Consider the following 21955-nt stretch of genomic DNA (forward strand, 5'->3'; position numbering starts at 1 on the left):
ACTTACTTTTCAAAATAGAATATACTTTTAGGGATAAAATAAATAATGCACCAACTTTTACCCATCAACTTTATAAAATAGACACTTATTAAAGGACAGCCTAAAATGAAATATTGAACTCTAAATAAGGAATAGAGAGAGTGGTAAACAAAACACAAAAAATAAAGAAAAATAGGTTTACGATAATAGAGCGATTCGGCTTGTTTTCCGTACATACTCTTCCCCTTTCCCTTTCCCTTCCCCTTCCCCTTTCTGATACTTCTAGTCTCCGCCGCTTGCGCGCCGTGTCCCCGCCAATTTGCTCGAGTTCCTTCCTAGGTGTCTCTCTCTCTCTCTCTCTCTCTCTCTCTCTCTCTCTCTCTCTGCAGATATATAATATGTAGTGTCAGCACCATTCCTGCTACTGCTGCTGTCCATGTTTGAAACATTTATGTCATGTGAATACAATGATAGTTCCAACCTTTATTTAGCTGAAATAGGCTCGTTGTTTAAGTTAAATATTACCGTCTTTTATTTGGTCCTAGTATTATGGAGCTTGATTGTCGTGATCCGGATCAAATAATGGCAAGATTGAGTCCATGGAAACGAGGACGCTCTGAATCATGGGGTAACTAAGCAAATTCCTTGCAATTTTTTCCCCCCTTTTACTAATTTCTATTGTTGGTTACATTCGGTGTTCTTAATTATGTTATGAACAGGTCCGTACCGAATTGGTCTTCACTCGTTCGCAGAGAAGTTTGATACTCATACAGAGTCTAACATAGACTTAGATTTGGATATCAAAAAACTTGCTTTGAAAGTGTCTCCGTTCGTTGTCAGCCTTGTATCCCTTACTGGTAAGAATTGTTGGGATTTTAGTACAATTTGTTCAGCAATTATTTTCTTAATTATCTGTTGATTATGACTTGGAGAATGAATATTTTGGTGGCTGGCTGTCATAATTAATGCATATGAAAGCTTATGATGTCAATCATCTGTTGGGCATTTGGGTTTTGTGTATGTATCTTTTTTGTCAATCGTTAGGAGGGGCATAAGGGAAGGGGTGCTGCAATTCTCAGCGATAGCCGATAAGACTCGAACCTAGACATTTTACTTGGTGGGGAGTGTCACAACCAATAGGCCAACCCCATGGTAGATTCTGTTTAAATGGGTCTTCTTGAACTATAAGGTCTGATCTGCTAATATATGGCAATCTGGTGTTAGGTTTTTTTTTCTTGGTTCTGAATTAGTTTTCACGTTTTGAGTCTTCCTTTTTCGAGCAATAGCCATTCTGCTTGTCTATGTGTTTTGCTTGTTTCTTACCCTTTGTAAAGATATGTTTGTTTGTTTTTTTGGTTAAATAAGATTGTGCTTTCCCGGGAAAAAAATTCTGTTTATTTCGTTATCTAGGTGAGAAGCCACTATTTATGGGTTCTGGGACTATCGCCGAGTCTGAAGAGGTTAATGGTACATACTTTGGTACCATCTTAACTTCTGCTAGTCTACTTAGGACTTCTGCTGAATCAGATGCCATACCTGATGATATCAAGGTGGTTATCGTTTCTTTTTCCTTGTTTTTATATTTGACCCTAGTTCAATATTTTTCGATGAACTAAAGTACAAAATGACATTGTTATTGCAGGTTAATGTGCTTCTACGAGATGGTACACTATGTGAGGGCCAAGTGTTGGTGTACGACTGGCATTACAACATTGCTTGGATTAAGATTAAATCTGATGCACCGCTGGCGACCGCTACTCTGAGGCTTCTAGATGATACCATGTGTGTAGATCCAAGTGGAATCCAGGACAAAGAGTTGGGTTCAAACAGTTTTCAGCTTCATCCTCATTCAGATTTCTTCAAGCTTTGTCCTGGAGACATGGTGGTTGCCGTCGGCCGCTACTTTCAGCCTCCCAATGAGATTATGGCTGCTCCTGGTAGATTCAGGTAACACAGAAAAACTACTTTACATGTAGCAATTTTCTTGTTGGAAGAGGGTAATTTATCTTAGTCTATGGACGGTTTTCCAAGATTTAGAGTGTAGAGATGTAGGAACCTCTTTGCATGAGTTGTATTATTGCATCATTTTGTGTTAAACGGAGCACATAAAAGATGCACTAACTTGCTCATTGTATGAGTTGTGTAAGTGACTTGTCGATTACTAACATTTTCTCTTTTTCCTCTGTGTATAGTATTGACTGCTGTGACTTCGACTGTAAAGAGCTTTTCCGTGGAAACTGCAAAATTTCAAAAGTAGTCACCTCTCTCTCTCTCTCTCTCTCTCTCTCTCTCTCTCTCTCTCTCTCTCTCTCTCTCTACATTGGTTCTTGGTTTTAGATCATTGCTGAATTAAATTACCTTTTTTGGTTTCAAAAGTAATTGCAAAACCTTAAGAAAATCCTACTATTCTTGCAGAATATAGGACGAGTAAAAAATATGCCAATGGGGCTCAAAAAGTAAGAAACCTGCCCCACCCATCTAGAACATGATTTGGGGCTAGTCAGGTCGGGGGCGGAATTGCTATTTCATGGAAAACTCCATCAGGATTATAGGAAAGATGTGACATTTTTTCTTGCAAAACCCACCCGATTGGTCTATATTTACATTATTGTGATGAATATGGGCGAACATTTCTGAAATATTCTAGTGTAGTTGTTAATGCATCTTTATCTTGATATGTATGTTTGATGTAGTCTACAGTTACCAAGACTTGTGTGGTAGAATGTAGATAAATGGTGGAATGAGTTCTGGCCTTGTACGTTTCAGAAACAATTGACGTATGTCTGTGTATTTCCGTTAGTTAAGGCGATGTGCTTTCAGTATTATTAGAGAAAGTTAACTGAAATGTATATTGCAAGCGCTGATAGATTATTCTTTTGCTAGTGCGGTATTGGGGGACCCCTTATAAATCGTCATGGAGAAGTCATTGGAGTCAATTTCTATGACAAGCTATGTACTCCTTTTCTTCCTATCAACATAGCTTCCAAATGCTTGGAGCACTTCAAGAAATACGGGTATGTTCCAGATCTTTGTATATCATTTCAATTAGTGTTTTTCTTAGGATTGGGGGAAAGAGGGAGGAATGCATCATTCCTCTTGTTTGGTTAGGCAAAGGAAATGGAATGGTTACCTTTCCTTCGTCGTGTTTAGTTAGACAATAAGCATAAAGGGGAAGGCGGTTCTATGTGACAAACACTTCGCCTTTCCTTTGTTTCCTCCCTGTGGACAGTGGATAGTAATACTCGCTTTATTTAACTCTTTGCGTCCCTATCACATTCTATCTCAGTGGAGGTGAACTAGGCTATCATTGTCTTTTGAGGCAGTGTGTTGTTTTCCACACCGTACTTGCATTATACTTGTTGCTAGACATTCTCCATTATCTGCAACCCCCACGTGCCTCTTGGTGCTCGTCACTCGAGTGACTTTTTTTGTCATGCTCCCGCTCCTTTTAATCTTTGTATCCATTACATTTGATTAATAAATTTCAGTTTTTAGCCGTTTGAAAAAAAAAATTCTGCAACCCCCACATGGAAGGTTGCTTGATCTTCTGTGAATTGCCTGAAAAAGGTTTTAACCAAAAGAATGTTTAAGCTGTCTTTGTCACTTGGGTAGTCTAATGGGTTTTGTCATTGCAAAAGGAGATTCTCTCGACCTCTGCTTGGAATGGAAATGACTAATCTTTATGCCGCAAGTTTACGCAACTTGGATAGAATTAACTTGAAGTTTCCGAATGACTCCAACGGTGTCTTTGTTGAAAAGGTATGTTATCTGCTATGCATGATTTTAGATGGATCGTGAGTTGTTGTAACAATATCTTCTGTTTGGATGTTCGAATATGACTAAAAAAACTTTGAGATTTGACTGCATAAGTAGAATATTGAGGTTGGTGGTGTCAGGATGACTGCAAAATCTATTACTGCTAGCCATGAACAATTTTTTTGTCAATCACTAGATATTATTGCATTACTAATTCGATGAAAGGTTCCGAGACGCAATCCGTTGAACCCAGCTAGGAAAATCTCCCTGTTGGATGCTCAATAGAAAGGTCGTATCTGGCTATTTCATGAGCCGCCCCATTACAACTACGAGGAATAAAACAAAAAGAAATAGCATGTAAACAACTAACTAAATTTAGAGAGTCTTTGCTGCTCAAAAAAATCGGTGAACCGTGGAACCGGACCGATCTGAACTGATCTGTCCGTTTGGATTGCAACTGTGGATTAATGTAATGGTCCGGACATGGATTCAAGAATTAGAAAACCGTGACTCGCAGTTCAGTCCACGGATTTTCATTATGACACCGTGGATTAACAGAACCGGACTGTTGGATATTTATTAGGTACAATTAAATAATTTTATATTTTTTACCTACTACTATAGCTATTTTTACCTAGAAAGTAGAAACCAGCTTCTCCTACTTTCGTGTTTAATGTACTGACCTTGAATCTTGAAACTTGACCAGTTGAATCTCTAAACTGGTGTTTCATGTAATGCATGCTTTAAGTTTAAGTATTTGGAAGCTGTCAAACTGGTATTTGGAAACTGGACCTTCATTCATGTATTTATTTTTTTCCTTGCTAGTTGCTTCTTCTTCTTTTTTATGTAATGTAATCGGTGGATAAAATTGCAACCGATCGCGACTCACGGATTGGATTGGAACTGGACCGTAGGACTTTTGGTGTCTTTTGGTCTGGACACGGATTGCATTTTCTAAAAGCCAGTTCGGTCCTCGGATTCCTAGGAATCCGATCTGGTCTGGACCACGAGCAGCCTATTACCATGACCTCTATATCCTTCCTCAGAACTTTGATGGTTCGTTTCAGCTCTATTTTTGTTCTAGTATGCTCAATTAAGTGATAGAAAGTACCATGCTAATATGAGCAGATTAGTAGAAACTAAAACATGCGAATGACATCTAGTAGAAATTGGTTTGAAGATGATAGAGTATAAACCAAGACATAAAATCTTGATCTTGCTCATCTAAACTTCTCATGATATTATGAGTACATGCTTGCTTAGTAAAATATAAGCTCTTGGTGATTCAAAAAGGTTGCCCAAGGTCTTTAAAGTTCTAACTTGTAATGTTCCAGATCAGGAATCGGAAGTAGCTGTGTAAAATTTCCAGTTTTTATTTTGTCCCCTTATCAAATGTCTAAATAAGAGAATTACTTAAGTTTCTTTAGAATTACTTGTAAAGGATGGACCATTTATGGATAAACCCTAACTTATGTGTTTGGTATTGCTGACTCATCTTTAAAGGGATTTCTGACACTAAGTTGCTTGATCTTCCTTTCTTTCGTAATACTTAATTTGTGGGTAGTTTGTTATCTATTTTTATGTTGTTTCTTTTCTACTCTGATATTCTGTTGCGATTTCTTTGGTTGGATAGCTCACCAACTTTCCTGGACATTGGCATTTCTTCATAAATTATTCTTTCTTATAAATGATTCTTCAGTGTATTGAAATTTAGACCTTTAGATCTTGCGTTAAAGGTGTCATTCTTGGTTTTTGAGCGGTTGATTGTTGGATAAAACAAATATCTTGAATAAATTTGTGAAGATGAGTATGATTGCCATGTGTGTGTGGATTTGATGTAATAATGTAATACATCAGTGTAACTGAGATATTCTTAGAATCGCATACTTCACTGCATAATCTTCCCAACATCAAACAGGTTATAAAAGGGTCCCTTGCTGAATGTGCTGGAATACTGAGTGGTGATGTTATTGTTCAATGTGCTGGCAACTTTGTCCGGAGTGTATTGGAGGTATATCACTTTTGTCATCTTGTTAACTGGAAGTCGGTGTGTGCTTCCTTAGCATGATCGTTTGTAATAGTTGAATTTATCGAAATGTAGTGTTACTTAATACTTACAAACTCTTTTTGAGACGTCTCCCAACTCCGAAGTAAGTTTATACGGAATCTTCCTAAACAATTGTCACGTTAACTAAGTTTGTGCCTGGTTTCCATTACTGTCATGCAGTCTCCCAAGCGAGTTGTATTATATTCAAGCTCAGCTCGGCAATTCTTAACAGTGTTCGAGCTTGGCTCTGGAAATTTTGAGAGCCCCTTGAGCTCAGCTTGAAAAGTGTAAACTGATTTTTTTGGGGACAGATCAATCCCATGAATAGAGCGAGAATGAATTCAGACATCTCTTATCTAGCCTAAAACTGCTTGAGTTTGAGTTTGGATTTTGGACTCCGTATTGGGTGCTTGCCTGTGAATAGTTGCACAGTAGAAGCTATCTATATGGGTACCTGGCCTGACGATTTTGAGGTCCTGGTCCAAGCCGTTAATTTGGGGGCCGTTACGAGACTGTATTTCTTTCGGCCAATAGACCGTTTTATATTCCCGTTACAGTTTATCATTTTCGACTTTCGCTACGTTTTATTTTTGTTCAATCCATTTCCTGTTGTTTCAGTTCTATGGAATTTCCTTGGGCAAGTGTGGGGAATCTGTGGAGGTGGTGGTGTTAAGATCTAGAACCGGCGATCGTTTGAATCTGACTCTGAAGCTTGGCGAGACTAGCTCGAATAAAATTAATAGGTAAATGTCTTGAAAGTATCTTGGTTAATTTCTGCATGTACGCGTATATCATCTTCAAAATGGATGTAAATTCATGGGATCTTTACTACTGTCAACTTTTGAACGATGTTCTTTTGATTTCCGACCTCTCTATTTCTGGGATGAATTCCACCAATTCATTAACTGAGATTTCCTTTCTATTTAGTTTTTTGGAAATATCTTCCCTGAGGTGGTTAAATAATATGCTTCAGTCTGATTTTTATTTTTAATTTTTTTTTTGTATTTGTGTTGCCTTCTCAGATGGCCCCTCCCCACAATGTGCAAGGTACACGTTAAAAGAGTTAGGTAATACAGTTGCTTTTGTGGAGCGGTGTTTTGTTAGACTGGAAATTACAGGACATAAATCCTTCGAACTGTTGGAAGTGGGCATCAACTATGGGCAGTATTTATTGCTACCATCTTATGTAATTTCCTGGTTTATTGCTACAATCCCATGTAATTTACTTATTTATTTCCCCCTTGCTATGTATGTACAGGAATGCTTTTTCAATTGGAGTAATTGAGTAACTAGTTTCTGAAAATTTGGTTTACTTAAAACTCTTGTCCAAAGCGGAAAGGTGGTTTCTTTCATACCCATTTTCAAAGGAGAAATCTATCTTGTTCCCCTGGAAAATCATTATAAAGGTTGCACCTTTTTATGGGAGAATATTACGATCACTGGTGTCGATGTCATTATGTGGTGTAGTTTTTGTAATTTGATTACAGTAAAAAAAAAAAAAATAGCAAGCTGGAAGCTAAAGAGCGTTTACGACTCAGGAACACCAGGTCGTGGCGCCCTTGGGTGTTGGTGTTGGGTTTGGTGTGTTTTCTTCCATCCCTCCTTGTCATCTTTACTGTTCCTGGGGCGAGCTCGGGCTTCAATCAGTAAGTTCAGTTTCTTTGACAACAGAGAAATGCAGAAATGAGAAACAACCATATGCCCCTATTTTCACTGTTGTTGGATAATGAAATCTTGTTTACAGGGAGCATGAGATTTCACTCTATCTAAGGATACAAAGTGTCAGACCGCTTTTCTACCATCTTTCCTAAAATCAATTGGTGTTAGGAGGAGGGCTTCAATTAAGTCTTTTATGGCATTCAACAACGCAACGCAAGTCTGTTTTTAGAACGGTTGCAGGGAGTGGCATTATAAAAACAAATCCATGCGGGCACTCCGGACCCAACAGTAAGGATAATAGTAATGCAATCCGTGGGATTGTGAGGCCATTCCCACCTTGTGCCCTCAGCTAGTTGGCAAGTGTTGAAGCTCGAGTTCCACTCGGCAAAGCTTGAGGATGTACTTCGGCCTTTCTAAGTATGAAGGAGTACTGGTGTGGAGGGAGTCGGGAGGACCAAAGAGAGGGTTCTTGGGAGAATTTTTGTGTCTATGTGAAGGAGAGAGCCTCCCCTATTTTATAGGAGAGGTGGAGCGTGGCTAAAAGGGGCAACCACGCCCCTGGTAATCAATTAGGATCAAACTACTTGTGGGTTATAAGAGTTCGATAGGGGGGTGGGGGTGTTTACAAGATTGTGTGATAGCTTGTGGTAAGAGGTGATTTCTATGCAAAAAAGGTACTTTACAAAAGCAAGCCAAATACTGTGTTTGATAATTGGAGGGCGTTTGGGAGGTTTATTATTGAATTTTGGATTATGTATTTATCAATTTTGAGTGTTTGGGATCATAACTTTGTTGGTATAGTTACCATTTCATGGGGAGTGTTCTATTCAAATAGAATTAGATAGGAGATCCATTCTTGTATACCGTTTTCTTTGTTTTGTTTTTATGTTTTTGTAGTGCGGGATCATTGATTATTCTTCTTTGTTTTTTATGGAGAAGGATGTTTTAGTCACAGTCCAGAAACAATGTTCACTTCGCAGGTAACGTCGATGGTATGCCAGCTGATGCCTTGTTGTCGAGGAGTTTTGATTCTGGAACTTGCTTTCCAATTATGGTGGGATGCCAAGGGATTTTTGCTTAATGCCCGATATAGGAACCCAAAGCGTAGGGCTAATACGTCGATAAAAGTATAATAATTCAGAAGTCTGGGTATCATACCTAAGGGAATAGCCAAATAGATTGTGTGGATTTGTATAGGACGTGGCTAAAATGGAAGGATATACAGGATTTTGAGGGCACGCACCAATCACACGGCCGTGGAAACCAAGAGACGACCAGGTGTTTTATAACACGTCTGTGGTATTGTAATTGGCTTGCAATTTTTATGATACGGCCGAGCCGTACGTGGGAAAAGAAAAAGACGGTTGTTTCGCATGTGTTCAAATGATAGAACCGTCGTTTAATGATTGAGTGGCTGTAGACACCCCACTTGGAACCCCCCAGGTTAATCCCAAGGATGCTACCCCCAATGACAAAAATAAGAGCAATTGAATCGATTGTGAACCCCTTTGGAACTCGACGGAAACGAATGCACAGTGTCTTAGTGTTTGAGTTCAGTCTTGGCCAGAAACCAGGATACTCCCCAAAAGTCGATGTATGCCAAATGGTTGTCACGCGTGCCACAAATGGATGAGGCGCGCGCTAGTCTAGAAATTTTGAGAAAAGTACGTCTCAAATGACAAGGCATGTCTTGTCGTGGACAATCACACACAACACGATGACGATTTTGATGATTGGTGTGCGCCACTATGGAATGGTGCACGCCATTTTTTAGCTACAGTGATGAAGCCCATTTTCCTATAAAAGGAGAGCTTCGTCCACTGTTACAGGGGTTGGCAGGTTCGGCAGATTAGTTGGTCAGTCCAGAAAGACCAGAGGTTAGTCCTCTGCAAAACAGAGTCTGGGAGTGAGAGAGAGAACACCCCTTCCACCTTGTCGTCTTCTACTTCTTTCTCTTCGGAAGAGAGAGAGTAGTTAGGGTCTTGAGAGAGCACCCATGCACACACGCGCACACTAGTACACTTGAATCGTTCGAGTTTCGAACGGACAGCAAGAGATCCGAGAGCTTGAGAGAGGGAGCCAATACCTCACGATCACGATTTAACCTCCGAGGGCGGAAGTCATGCCAGCACAGTAGCCATTACTGTTCCCTGAACCCGGATCTGTGAAGGAAGCAACTAGCGTACATCACTTTGTTTGGCGCACACCACAACCAACTAGGCGCACGCCACTTCCAAATGCACAGTTTTAAGTATTTCTCTGTATTTTCTGTTCACGGTAGGCATGTTGCCATGCCCCATTTAGTATTCTGACTGTCTCCTAGAAGTTGGAGCCATATGACACAACGGACTTGCCATGCGCCGTTTTTGCAGTCGTACGCCACTCTGTTGTGTCACACACTACTTCTGTCTGAGGAGGTAAAATGCAAACGGAAGGCCCTGAGCGACGCCTGGCCGTTTTTACATGTTTACTGTTTAACAGTTTAATCCCAATTAACTGTTCCCCTCCTACTCAGTTACTCCAATTGAAAAGGCATTCCTGTACATACATAGCAAGGGGGAAATAAATAAGTAAATTACATGAGATTGTAGCAATAAACCAGGAAATTACATAGGATGATAGCAATAAATATTGCCCATAGTTAGTAGCTGCCTCTTTCAACAGTTCGAAGGATTTGTGTCCTGTAAGGCAACTGTATTACCGAACTCTTTTAACGTCAACTCTGCACCTTTCGGGGAGGGGCCATCTGAGAAGGCAACACAAATACAAAAAAAAATCAGAATGAATACATATTTTTTGTAAGATTATATGCTCATGACAAGGAAGAAATTCCAAAAACTATATAGAAAGGAGATCTCACTTAATGAGTCGATGGAATTCATCCCTGAAATAGAGAGGTCGGAAATCAAAAGAAACATCGTACAAGTTGACAGTAGTAAAGATCCCATGAATTAACATCCATTTTGTAGATTGATATACGCGTACACGTAGAAATTAACCAAGATACTTTCAAGATATTTACCTATTAATTTTATCCGAGCTAGTCTCGCCAACCTTCAGAGTCATATTCAAACGATCGCCGGTTCTCGATCTTAACACCACCACCTCCACAGATTCCCCACACTTGTCCCAGATAATTCCATAGAACTGAAACAACAAGAAATGGATTGAACAAAAATAAATCGTAGCGAAAGTCGAAATGATAAAACAGTCTATTGGCCGAAAGAAATACAATCTCGTAACGGCCCCCAAATTAACGGCTTGGACCAGGACCTCAAAGTCATCAGGCCATGAACCCATATAGATAGCTTTTACCGTGCAACTATTCACGGGCAAGCACCCAATACAGAGTCCAAAATCCAAACTCAAACTCAAGCAGTTTAAGCTAGATAAGAGATGTCTGAATTCATTCTCGCTCTATTCATGGGATTGATCTGTCACCAAGAAAATCAGTTTACACTTTTCAAGCTGAGCTCACGGGCTCTCAAAATTTCCAAAGCCGAGCTCGAACACTCTTACGAGTTGCCGAGCTGAACTCGAACAGAATACAACTAGGCTTGGTAGACTGCATGACAGTAATGGAAACCAGGTAAAAACTTAGTTAACGTGACAATTGTTTTGGAAGATTCTGTATAAACTTACTTGGGAGCTGGGAGACGTATCAAAAAGAGTTTGTAAGTATTAACACAAGATTTTGATAAATTCAACTATTACAAATGATCATTTTGATAAATTCAACTATTACAAACAATCATGCTAAGGAAGCACACACCGACTTTCAGTTAACAAGATGACAAAAGTGATATACCTCCAAAACACCCTGGACAAAGCTGCCAGCACATGGAACAATAACATCACCACTCAGTATTCCAGCACATTCAGCAGGGGACCCTCCTATAACCTGGTTGATGTTGGGAAGATTTTGCAGTGAAGTATGGGATTCCAAGAATATCTCATTTACACTAATGTATTACATTATTACATCAATACATGCATCCACAAACACATGGCAATCATACTCATCTTCACAAATCTTTTAAAAGATTTTTATTTTATCCAACAATCAACTGCTCAAATACCAAGAATGACACCAGAAGTTTTATTTAACACAAGATCAAAGGTCTGAATTTTAATACACTGAAGAATCATTTATAAGAAAGAATAATTTATGAAAAAATGCCGATGTATAGAAAAGTTGGTGAGCTATCCATTCCAACCAAAGAAATCGCAAAAGAATATCAAAATATAAAAGAACCAAGATACAAAAAAATAAAAATAAAAACTACCCACCAATCAATAAATATAAATGTGTTTGAGCCCCAAAAGACTTCTCCAATCCTTAATTCCTAGATTTTTCCCTTCTTCAAACAATAAAGAAAACCCGTCACACCCACCTTGTCTCAACCAAAGGCAAAAGAAAAAGAAAAGAAAAAGAAAACAAAACAAAACACAAGAACCCACGTTCAAAACTGACCCACTACAAGAACTAACCTTGAACCAACCTTTGTTCGGCTCCCACGTTTCTCCCACAAATGTTGGAAAACAATTACCTAAGTTCGCCGACTAACACTTATATTCCCACCTCCCAACTGAAATTTCACATTCCACATCCTCTGAGATTATCACATGATCAATTCTAATTCTTCCTCCACTCAGCAATTCTAACACTTTTCCCCACTGATGGCTTGCCACGAGAATTCACACACTTCCCCCCACTGATGGTTTGCCATGACAATTCATCCTCCGGAATTTTAAGTAGCAAGTACGGCTCTATTTGTTAAGAGAATTTGTTCATGGATTTATAAGTACCAGGGACGGCTACAATTGTTACGAGAATTTGTACCCGAAGCACATACCAATTGCTCAAAGGTTGGTTTCCATCTCCAAACTACCTACGCATTTACGAGGAATTGATTATGTTTTTCAGGCTTAGGTTCTCAAAATAATTTTGTTCATAACATTTTCATTTCCCACTGGCCACTAATGTTCACATCCACGTGTTTTGCTTCAAGCAAGGTGCAGCGTTCAAGAAAGGGCATTTTTCATTTAGATATATTATGCGTGTAAAATTATAGTCCACATGCTACCTATTATATTTATTTTTTATAAGTAAATAATTATTTTATATTAATAAGAAGGCATTAAGGGGATGTAGCTCATATACAAAAAAGGCCATATACTAATAGGCCTTATACACCACTATGTGAGATAAACAATTCAAACCAATGTAGAACTTGATCAAGGGAAGAATTACAATCTCCCTCGTCCCAAGACTCCCAACTATACAAACTACTAATCACAAAACTTTTGATTTTAAATAAAGGCTTTTCTACATTATCAAAGTATCTCGCATTCCTCCACATCAAACAAAGCGGAATCATGGCCCAAACATGCGTCCTTCTTTTTCCCACTCTAGCACCCCTCCAACCGATTAAGAGTTCCATAACGCTCCTTGACATCGCCCATCGTAAACCGAACCAGCAGAACACCACAGACCAAAACTCCCAAGCAAAAGGACAATGGATTAAAAGCTGATCGGTCTATTATGTCATGTACTTATATTGGACGTGCATGTTAATCTCGCCCGCACATAAAACGGGTAGAACGCTAATTGAGTATTATACGAAAGAAAGGAAGATCAAGCAACTTAGTGTCAGCAAGCCCACAGAAATACCAAACACATAAGTTAGGGTTTTATCGATAAATAGCCCATCCTCTACAAGTAATTATAAAGAAACTTTAAGAATTTCCCTTATTTAGACATTTGATAAGAAAACAAAATAAAAACTGGAAATTTTACACATAGCTACTTTCGATATATTCCTGATCTGGAATATTAGAAGTTTTTGTGCAACCTTTTCATATCTCAAGGAGCTTTTTTTTTAAGTAAACACATACTCATTATATCATGAGAAGTTTAGCGCTTTGTTCGGTTCACTTTTTGGGAAAAAAATTCCAACTCAAAAAACACTCATTACCCCTACTTCCAATCATTACTCTCATTTCTCTCTTCACTCATTACCTCTCTCTCCAATCATCATTCTCATTTCTCTCTCCACTCATTATCCCAAAAATCAAACTCAAAAATTCTCAAAAACCCATCCAAACACAGCATAGATGAGCAGGATCAAGATTTTATGTCTAGGTTTATACAATTAAACTAGATCATCTTCAAACCAATTTCTACTAGATCACGTTCGGATGTTTTAGTTTCTACTAATCCACAAATATTAGCATGGAAAGCCAGGGAACTTTTTATCACTTAATTTAGAATACTAGAACACAACTAAAGCTGAAACAAGAGATCTCAATTGTTCATGGCCCGGAGTAATAGATTTTGCAGTCAACCTGACACCACCAACCTCAATATTCTACTTATGCAGTCAAATCTCAAAGTTTTCTTAGTCATATTCGAACATCCAGCAAGAAGAGACTGTTCAACAGTCTCACGATCCATCTAAAATCATGTGTAGCAGATAACGTACATTTTCAACAAATACACCGTTGGATTCATTGGGAAACTTTAGGTTAATTCTATCCAACTTGCCTAAACTTGCCGCATAAGATTGGTTATTTCCATTCCAAGCAGAGGTCAACAGAATCTCCTATGCAATGACAAAAACCCATTAGTCTATCAAAGACAGCAAACTTCACAAAAGATCTAGCAACCTTATACTTGGGAGTTGAAAATATTTTAGAACATCTAGCAACACATAATTCAAGTACCGTGTGGAAAACAACACACTGCCTCAAAGACAATGATAGCCTAGTTCACCTCCACCCACATAGAATGTGACAGGAACACAAAGAGTTAAATAAAGCGAGTCTAACTATCCACTGCCCACAGGGAGGAAACAAAGCAAAGGCGAAATGCTTGTCACATAAACACATTATATCCAGTCATGCACCGCCTTTCCCTTTATTCTTATCATCTAACTAAACACGATGAAGGAAAGGTAACCTTTCCTTTTTTCCTTCCCCCAAACCCAAGAAAAGCACCAATCGAAAAGACATACAAAGATCTGGAACATACCCGTATTTCTTGAAGTGCTCCAAGCATTTGGAAGCTATGCTGATAGGAAGAAAAGGAGTACATAGCCTGTCATAGAAATTGACTCCAATGACTTCTCCATGACGATTGATAAGGGGTCCCCCAATACCGCACTAGCAAAAGAATAATCAATCAGCACTTGCAATATACATTTCAGTTAACTTTCTCTGATAATACCGATAGCACATCGCATTAACTAATGGAACTTATTCCACCATTTATCTGCATTCTACCGCACAAGTCTTACATAACTGTAGACTACATCAACCATACATATTAACATTTAACACAAAGATGCATGAACAACTACACTAGAATATTTCAGAAATATTCACCCATATTCATCACAATAATGTAAATATAGACCAATCGGGTAGGTTTTGCAAGAAAAAATGCCACATCTTTCCTATAATCGTGAAGGAGTTTTCCATGAAATAACAAATACGCCCCCCACCCGAGTAGCCCCAAATTATGTCCTACCAATTTGGAGGGAGGGGCAGGTTTCTTATCTTTTCAAGCCCCATTAGCATATTTTCACTCGCCCATATTCTTCAAGACTATTTGGATATCTGTAAGGTTTTGCAATTATTCCTAAAACCAAGCACCAATGTAAAGATGAGAGAGAGAGGGGTCACGACTTCTGAAATTTTGCAGTTACCCCAGAGAAGCTCTTTACAGTCGAAGTCACAGCAGTCAAGACTATACGCAGATAAAAGAGCAAATGTTAGTAATCCTCAAGTCACTTACACAACTCAGACAATAAGCAAGTTAGTGCATCTTTTATGTGCTCCGATTAACACAAAACGATGCAATAATACAACTCATGCAAAGAAGTTCCCACATCTCTATAATTTAAATCCTGGAAAATCGGCCATAGACTAAGAAAATTACCATCTTCCAATAAGGAAATGGCTATATGTAAAGTAGTTTTTGTGTGTTCACCTGAATCTACCAGGAGCAGCCATAATCTCATCGGGTGGCTGAAAGTAGCGGCAGACAGCAACTACCATGTCTCCAGGACAAAGCTTGAAGAAATCTGAATGAGGATGAAGCTGAAAACAGTCTGAACCCAACTCTTTGTCCTGGATTCCACTTGGAACTACACTCATGGAATCATCTAGAAGCCTAAGACTAGCAGTCGCCAGTGGTGCATCAGATTTAATCTTAATCCAAGCAATGTTGTAATGGCCCTCACATAGTGTACCATCTCGTATATGCATTAACCTACAGTAACAATGTCATTCTGTATTTTCGCTCATAGTGTAATATTGAACTATGGTCTAATATCATAACGAGGAAAAAGAAAAGATAACCACCTTGATATCATCAGGTATGGCATCTGATTCGGCAGAAGTCCTAAGTAGACTAGCAGAAGTTAAGATGGTACTGAAGTATGTACCATTAACCTCTTCAGACTTGGTGATAGTCCCAGAAGCCATAAATAACGGCTTCCCACCTGGACAATGAAATAAACAGAATTTTATTTTCTGGGAAAGAACAATCTAATCTTACAAGGAAAAAAAAAACAAAAAAACACATTTTTACAAGAGGAAACAAGCAAAACAAATAAACAAGCGGAATGGCTATTGCTCAAAAAAGAAGACTCAAAACGACAACCCTAATTAACAAATGTAACGACCCGCCCCAGTCGACCTGCAAACCATTCGCCTAATCCCGTGGCTCAAAAAGTTAACCTCAAGTTATACAGTAGCCGGTCGGAATTCGTTATATGCTATTTCTATTCTCTTTTAGTTGTCAATGTGGGACAACATAGGGGTGTTACAATCTCTCCACCTCATGATGCAATGCCCTCATTGCATTGCATTGGCCCAACAACCTTCCCATGGTGGCTATGGTGTGGTACTTAGTTCTGTACCGCACAATCAGTGTGCTCGTACCAGATTCTAGAGGTGGCCCCCACCATGTAGACCAGAGTTGTGCTCTGATACCAACTATAATGACCCACCTCAGCTGACCTGCTAACCATTTGTCTAACCACGTGGCTCAAAAGGTTAACCTCTAGTTATACAGTAGCTAGTCGGAATTCGTTATATGCTATTTCTATTCCCTTTTAGTTGCCAATGTGGGACATGTGGGTGTTACAATAACCAAGAAACAAAAATCTAACATTCATAAAATGAGCTGTTCAGCCCGTAGAATTCAAGAAGACAAGAAGACCCATTGAAACAGAATCTACGATGTGGTTGGCCTAGTGGTTGTGGCACTCCCTTACCAAGTAATATGTCTGGGTTCGAGTCTTATCGTTGCGAATTGTAGCAGCCCTTCCCTTATTCCCCTCCTAATGATTGACAAAAACAATACATACACAACCCAAATGTCCAAATTGACAAGAAAATAATTGGTAAACAAATTGTACTAAAATTCCAACAATTCTTACTAACAAGGGGTTGGCTTGTGGTTGTGGCCCTTACCAAGTAATATGTCTGGGTTCGAGTCTTATCACTAAGATTTGCAACACCCCTTCCCTTATTCCCCTTCTAACAATTGACAAAGAAAATACATACACAAAACCCAAATGTCCAACAGACGATTGACATCATAAGCTTTCATATGCACTAATTATGAGAGCCAGCCACCCAAACATTCATTCTCCAAGCCATAATAAACCCATGATGAAGAAAATAATTGCTGAACAAATTGTACTAAAATTCCAAGAATTCTTACCAGCAAGGGATACAAGGCTGACAACGAACGGAGACACTTTCAAAGCAAGTTTTTTGATATCCAAATCTAAGTCTATGTTAGCATCTGTATTAGTATCAAACTTCTCCCTGAACGAGTGACAACAAATTTGGTAGGGACCTGTTCATAACATGACTAAGAACACAGAATAGAATCAACAATAGAAATTAGTAAAAGGGGAAAAAAATTGCAAGGAATTTGTTTAGCTACCCCAATATTCAGAGCGGCCTCAGCTCGTTTCCATGGACTCAATCTTGCCGTTCTTTGTTCCGGATCGCGACATTTAAGCTCCATAATACTTGGACCTAATTAAAAACGGTAATATTTAACTGAAACAACAAGCCAATTTCAGCTAAATAAAGATTAGAACTATCAGTTATTCACATGACAAAAAGGTTTCATACACGTTCAGCAGCAGCAGCAATGGTGCTGAGCCTGACAATATATTGGAGTATATAAACACACGCACACGCACACACAGAGAGAGAGAGAGAGAGAGAGAGAGAGACCTAGGGAGGAACTCCAGCTAACTGGCGGGGAAAAGGCGCACGATGGAGACTTGGGAGTATCAGATTTTTGAAGCAAAGTTTAGATGATTTGTAAACACCTTTCCCGATATCGGATTGAGGTGATTTTTTACAGGGACTATAAACGAAGTATTTTGAACAAAATGAACGGCTCCGATCATCTTTGCGAGACCCGAGAAGGGTGCAAAACTGGTCTGTGCACGGCTGCTGTGCAAGCAGACTTTCTGATCAGGATTGTGATTGGAACTGGGGGAAACGTCTGTATATATATACACAGTACTTTTTCTTTTTTTTTTGGTAATAAAGTAATTTGGTAAACATATTTTTCATCAATCACGGGAAGGGCTTGCGGTGGGAATTCCAGACAAGGTTAGAGGGTTTGGATTGATCATTTTTTGACACAAACACGAATATGACACGACTCATCAACACGACAATTAATTAGTTCAAACACAAATTTGACTCACGTAATTCGATAAAAATACGGATGACTATTTAATTTTCCGTGTCAACATGTTAATCCAAAACAACATGACATGAACATGACATTTTCTTATTGATAGACGACTCGAACATGACATGACACAATTAATTTTGATTCTTTTGAATTTCCTAATTAATACTCCTAGAAGATTTGATTTTTCAAAATCATGTTGGTTAACATATGTAGAAAAATATAAATGTAATTAGGAAAAGACAAGACATGCTTTTCGCTATAGGACCCATAATATTTTTTTAAAATTAAAACAATTGAATATCTAATTTCCTAATCACTTGAGTTTCGATGCTAAAAAATTCAAAATTGAAATAAATTCATTTATACTTATGGAAATTTTTTTATTATTATTTAAGGCTTAATCTTTTAGTTTAAAATTTATATTTAGACTTACTCTTTAGATGTTGGGGTCTTTTTATTATTTTAACTGAAAATCATATAAAATTATTTAATTTTGAGACCTATGTTTAGTTGTGGCTTAAGGCATTTTTCAATATATGATTTGGCTAGTTTTATCATTTCTGCAATTATATGATGGTATTGAAAATGTCTTCAAATTTGTTATTGAATTAAATAAGTAGTTCATGCACAACATTGACGAGTATATAATTTTATGTAAACATTGAAAAAATAAAATGGTCTTATTAGTGTCAACCCAAACACAGTACAATTTTAAGCAGGTCGGTTTAATGTCAAGATATTTGACACACTTATATTAACAGGTGTTTTGACACGAATTCGAAATGACACGACACGAACACGATTGGATACGGCACGATACTCACCCCTAATTTATGCTCAATCTCTCTAAAGGAAGGTGTACAAAAGTATTCTCCGGCAAAAATTTTGACGAAAGCGCAAAGGCTGATTTGGTTTCTCCAACGAAAACGTTACTTATTTTTTGAATTTATTTTTTGTCTCTTTTGATTTTTTTTTTTTTAATTTTGATCTAGGGGACTAATTTTAGAGAGTTGAGCTTTGTTCACCCTTCACTTATGAGGGTGAACATTACTCTTTTTCCTATTTGTTGAAATGATGTAAATCCTACCACAAAGTGACGTCATGTTTACCAAAAAGTGTATTACACAGATAGTACATGCACCATTTCAACCAATAAGAGGGAAGGTAATATTCACCCTCGTTTAAGGAGGGTGAACGAAATTGCACTCGATTTTAGATGTTCGGATTGATTATTCAATAGTCCCAGACTACCATGAGACATGTCCACATGGTGCTCCCAACCAATCACGTAGCGAAAAATTTTACGAGGGACACATAGTCATCCTCTTTTGTTGGGTGGTTGGGGGACAAGGGTTAACCCACTTAGTGTAGGTGGCGATAATGTATTGGCCGAGAGCACCACAAAAGACATGCCACATGGTACTTCGAAACTATTGAAGAATTTTCCCTTTCTAAGATAATCACCCTTCCTTAGCCAGAAAACTCCTGTACTAGAGTTGCTGGAAAAACTCCTTTGCCGCCAGAATACACCGACTCCACCCCATCGGCCACAACTAAGACACCCCTAAACTACCACAAACACCAGACGCTACACCCCTAAATCAACGCAACCCCCCTAACCATTGCTGCCTCCCCCTGACCACCACTTTGCACCTCATATCGGCAACCTTCTGCCGTCGCTCTAAACACGGCTCACAACTTGTAGACACCCCAATTTGACTACGAAGTTTATTAAGTCTCCACCTTGGAATCCAATGATGAAGCTAGTCCTATAACAATCAAGTATCACTCAAACAAAGCCAAAGGGTGACCTAGGCCACTCTAAGGCATAAGGAATCCTCCCAATACAAGCATACAATCAAGGTCGTCTCTTCTTAACCATAGTTGTTGTGGGTACCTCGACCCGACGTGAGACCAAGCGGTCCTTTGGTCCTTCGCCTTTCTATCCTAAAGGGGGTCGTTGCTCTCTCAGTGTTTCAGAGAGCGAACGCGCGACTATTCGCAGCCCTTTATTTTTTCCTATAACCCACTACATTTCGGTAAATAGTTGTCGAAAATCATACATAATATTTCGGTAAATAGCTATTGAAAACAATATTATATTTCGGTAACTATATGTCAAAAATATGTTCAACTTTCGGTAAACAACTGCCGCACATACATTTTCGGTAAATAGCTGTTGAAAAAATATTATATTTCGGTAATTGGATGTTGAAAATATATCTCAATTTCGGTAACTAACTGTCAAGTATAATTGGAAATTTTTAACGGGCTATAGGAGAAAATAAAGGGCTGCGAATAGCAACGCCCGATGGATTTAGTATTTTATAGTTTTCTTTTTGCCCTAAAATTTTAATGGCACACCAAATCCCCCGTCTCTCTCTCTCTCTCGACACAAACATCCCCAATTGTTAAAACTTCAAAGGCAATTTCGAGAAAATAGAGACAGAGGAGAAGAAATTTTGGAAACCCTAAGTAATTTTGGTGAAATTTAAGTTGTAGGTATGTCTTTCCCTAATTGTTGTTCTAGACTTCTCCTAATTCTTTGTTTTTTGACTGGTAAAATCAAGAAACATAAAAGCCCATGTACCGAATTCGTTTAGTTATGATAAATGAAAAAAAGAAGATGAACAATAGAGAAAAATTAGGCACATACATCAAGATCGATCACTTTAGTTGAACCGATTTATGTATTAATGTTATTTTGAGTTTTAATGTATTTACGTGATTATGCAAGTGTATTTATGTTTTTTTTCTCATATGCACGGTCGCCCCTACGTGGTGAAATTTTTGGCTCCGTCCCTGTGTCTCGGACCAGTTTGTGCGCACCTTAGACTAATTCCTATAACCTCTTCCACAACTGTTTCTCATGCTTACACGTAGGGTGAAGTAGCCCAATGGAAAATGCACGTACCTGGAATTGAGACCCATAAATTACCCGAAATAATAACACTTTAGTCCAAAATAGTAACACATTGGTGCTCCACCTATTAAAGGTCTGGCCCCACCCAGCCTTTGGGCCAAAAGGCAATATAACCCAGCCACCTGCCGGACCCACGGTCACCCCAATAAGTCTAGTCTTACCGAATAATTCTACCACACATTTCTACTCCATGTATGTGAAATCTACTTCAGATTTCACAAAAATACTTATAAATTTTAAAATAATTTTTTTAATGGAGCTCTATGAAAAATCATCTCCAACGAATATCGGTAAGTATTTTTTTTGAATTCGTGTGGGCGACACCGTTTAATGAAAATCTAGTTACATGTTGTGTAGAAAATATGAAGACAAAAATTTAAGTGTAATGTCATATAATTATAATGTTTTTTCGTCAGAATATTTAAAAAAAATGGCTGCTTAACCTCTCTTATGACATGCAAATACGATTTTAATTTTTCTTAATTCAAGGTCATTTTCTAAATTGCAATTTTTACAATATTTATACATAGCATTGCATACCCGTAAATACCTAGTCGATTGAACCATGTTAGTTTATGGGGGAAAAATGTGTACTGAAATGGGTTACATAAAAATTTAATGTCTAAATGAGTAGTTGAGCAGTTCACCCCTATGATTCCGGAAGAAATATTTACCGATATCTGTTGGAGTTAATTTTTTACAGGACCCTATAAAAAATTATTTTAAAATTTATAAGTATTTTTTTTGTATTTTTTGAAATCTAGAGTGGACCCCACACGCATTTGGTAGAATTGTGCAATAGAATTGTTCGGTAAGGCTGAGGTGACTGTGGTCTGTGGGTCAAGCAGGTGGC

General features: G+C 38.3%; 2 protein-coding genes across 8 annotated transcripts; one reads left to right on the top strand and one right to left on the bottom strand.

The window, feature by feature from the left end:
* The first annotated feature begins 269 nt into the window (after window positions 1–269).
* Window positions 270–7085, top strand: LOC131314223 (putative protease Do-like 14). The gene is made up of 11 exons (XM_058342734.1): window positions 270–318; window positions 525–607; window positions 699–836; window positions 1345–1529; window positions 1622–1926; window positions 2172–2232; window positions 2863–2993; window positions 3618–3738; window positions 5654–5746; window positions 6401–6525; window positions 6805–7085. The coding sequence occupies exons 2-11, from the start codon at window positions 529–531 to the stop codon at window positions 6851–6853; spliced, it is 1287 nt and encodes a 428-aa protein (XP_058198717.1). The 5' UTR covers window positions 270–318; window positions 525–528; the 3' UTR covers window positions 6854–7085.
* A 3041-nt stretch (window positions 7086–10126) lies between these two features.
* Window positions 10127–17769, bottom strand: LOC131314280 (putative protease Do-like 14). 7 transcript variants are annotated; one of them, XM_058342850.1, is made up of 8 exons: window positions 17178–17667; window positions 15435–15948; window positions 15151–15191; window positions 14475–14605; window positions 13927–14046; window positions 11250–11342; window positions 10464–10588; window positions 10127–10187 (listed from the first exon to the last, which is right to left on the bottom strand). In XM_058342850.1, the coding sequence occupies exons 4-8, from the start codon at window positions 14535–14537 to the stop codon at window positions 10139–10141; spliced, it is 450 nt and encodes a 149-aa protein (XP_058198833.1). In that variant the 5' UTR covers window positions 14538–14605; window positions 15151–15191; window positions 15435–15948; window positions 17178–17667; the 3' UTR covers window positions 10127–10138. The 7 variants fall into 7 exon arrangements, 6 of the variants coding, with proteins under 6 accessions (XP_058198833.1, XP_058198826.1, XP_058198841.1 ...); XM_058342843.1 differs by having other exon boundaries at window positions 15131–15191; XM_058342858.1 differs by having other exon boundaries at window positions 15131–15191; window positions 15384–15948.
* Window positions 17770–21955: the final 4186 nt, after the last annotated feature.

The sequence above is a fragment of the Rhododendron vialii genome, chromosome 2a, assembly GCF_030253575.1.
Source record: "Rhododendron vialii isolate Sample 1 chromosome 2a, ASM3025357v1".
In the NCBI taxonomy this organism is placed as follows: Eukaryota; Viridiplantae; Streptophyta; class Magnoliopsida; order Ericales; family Ericaceae; genus Rhododendron; species Rhododendron vialii.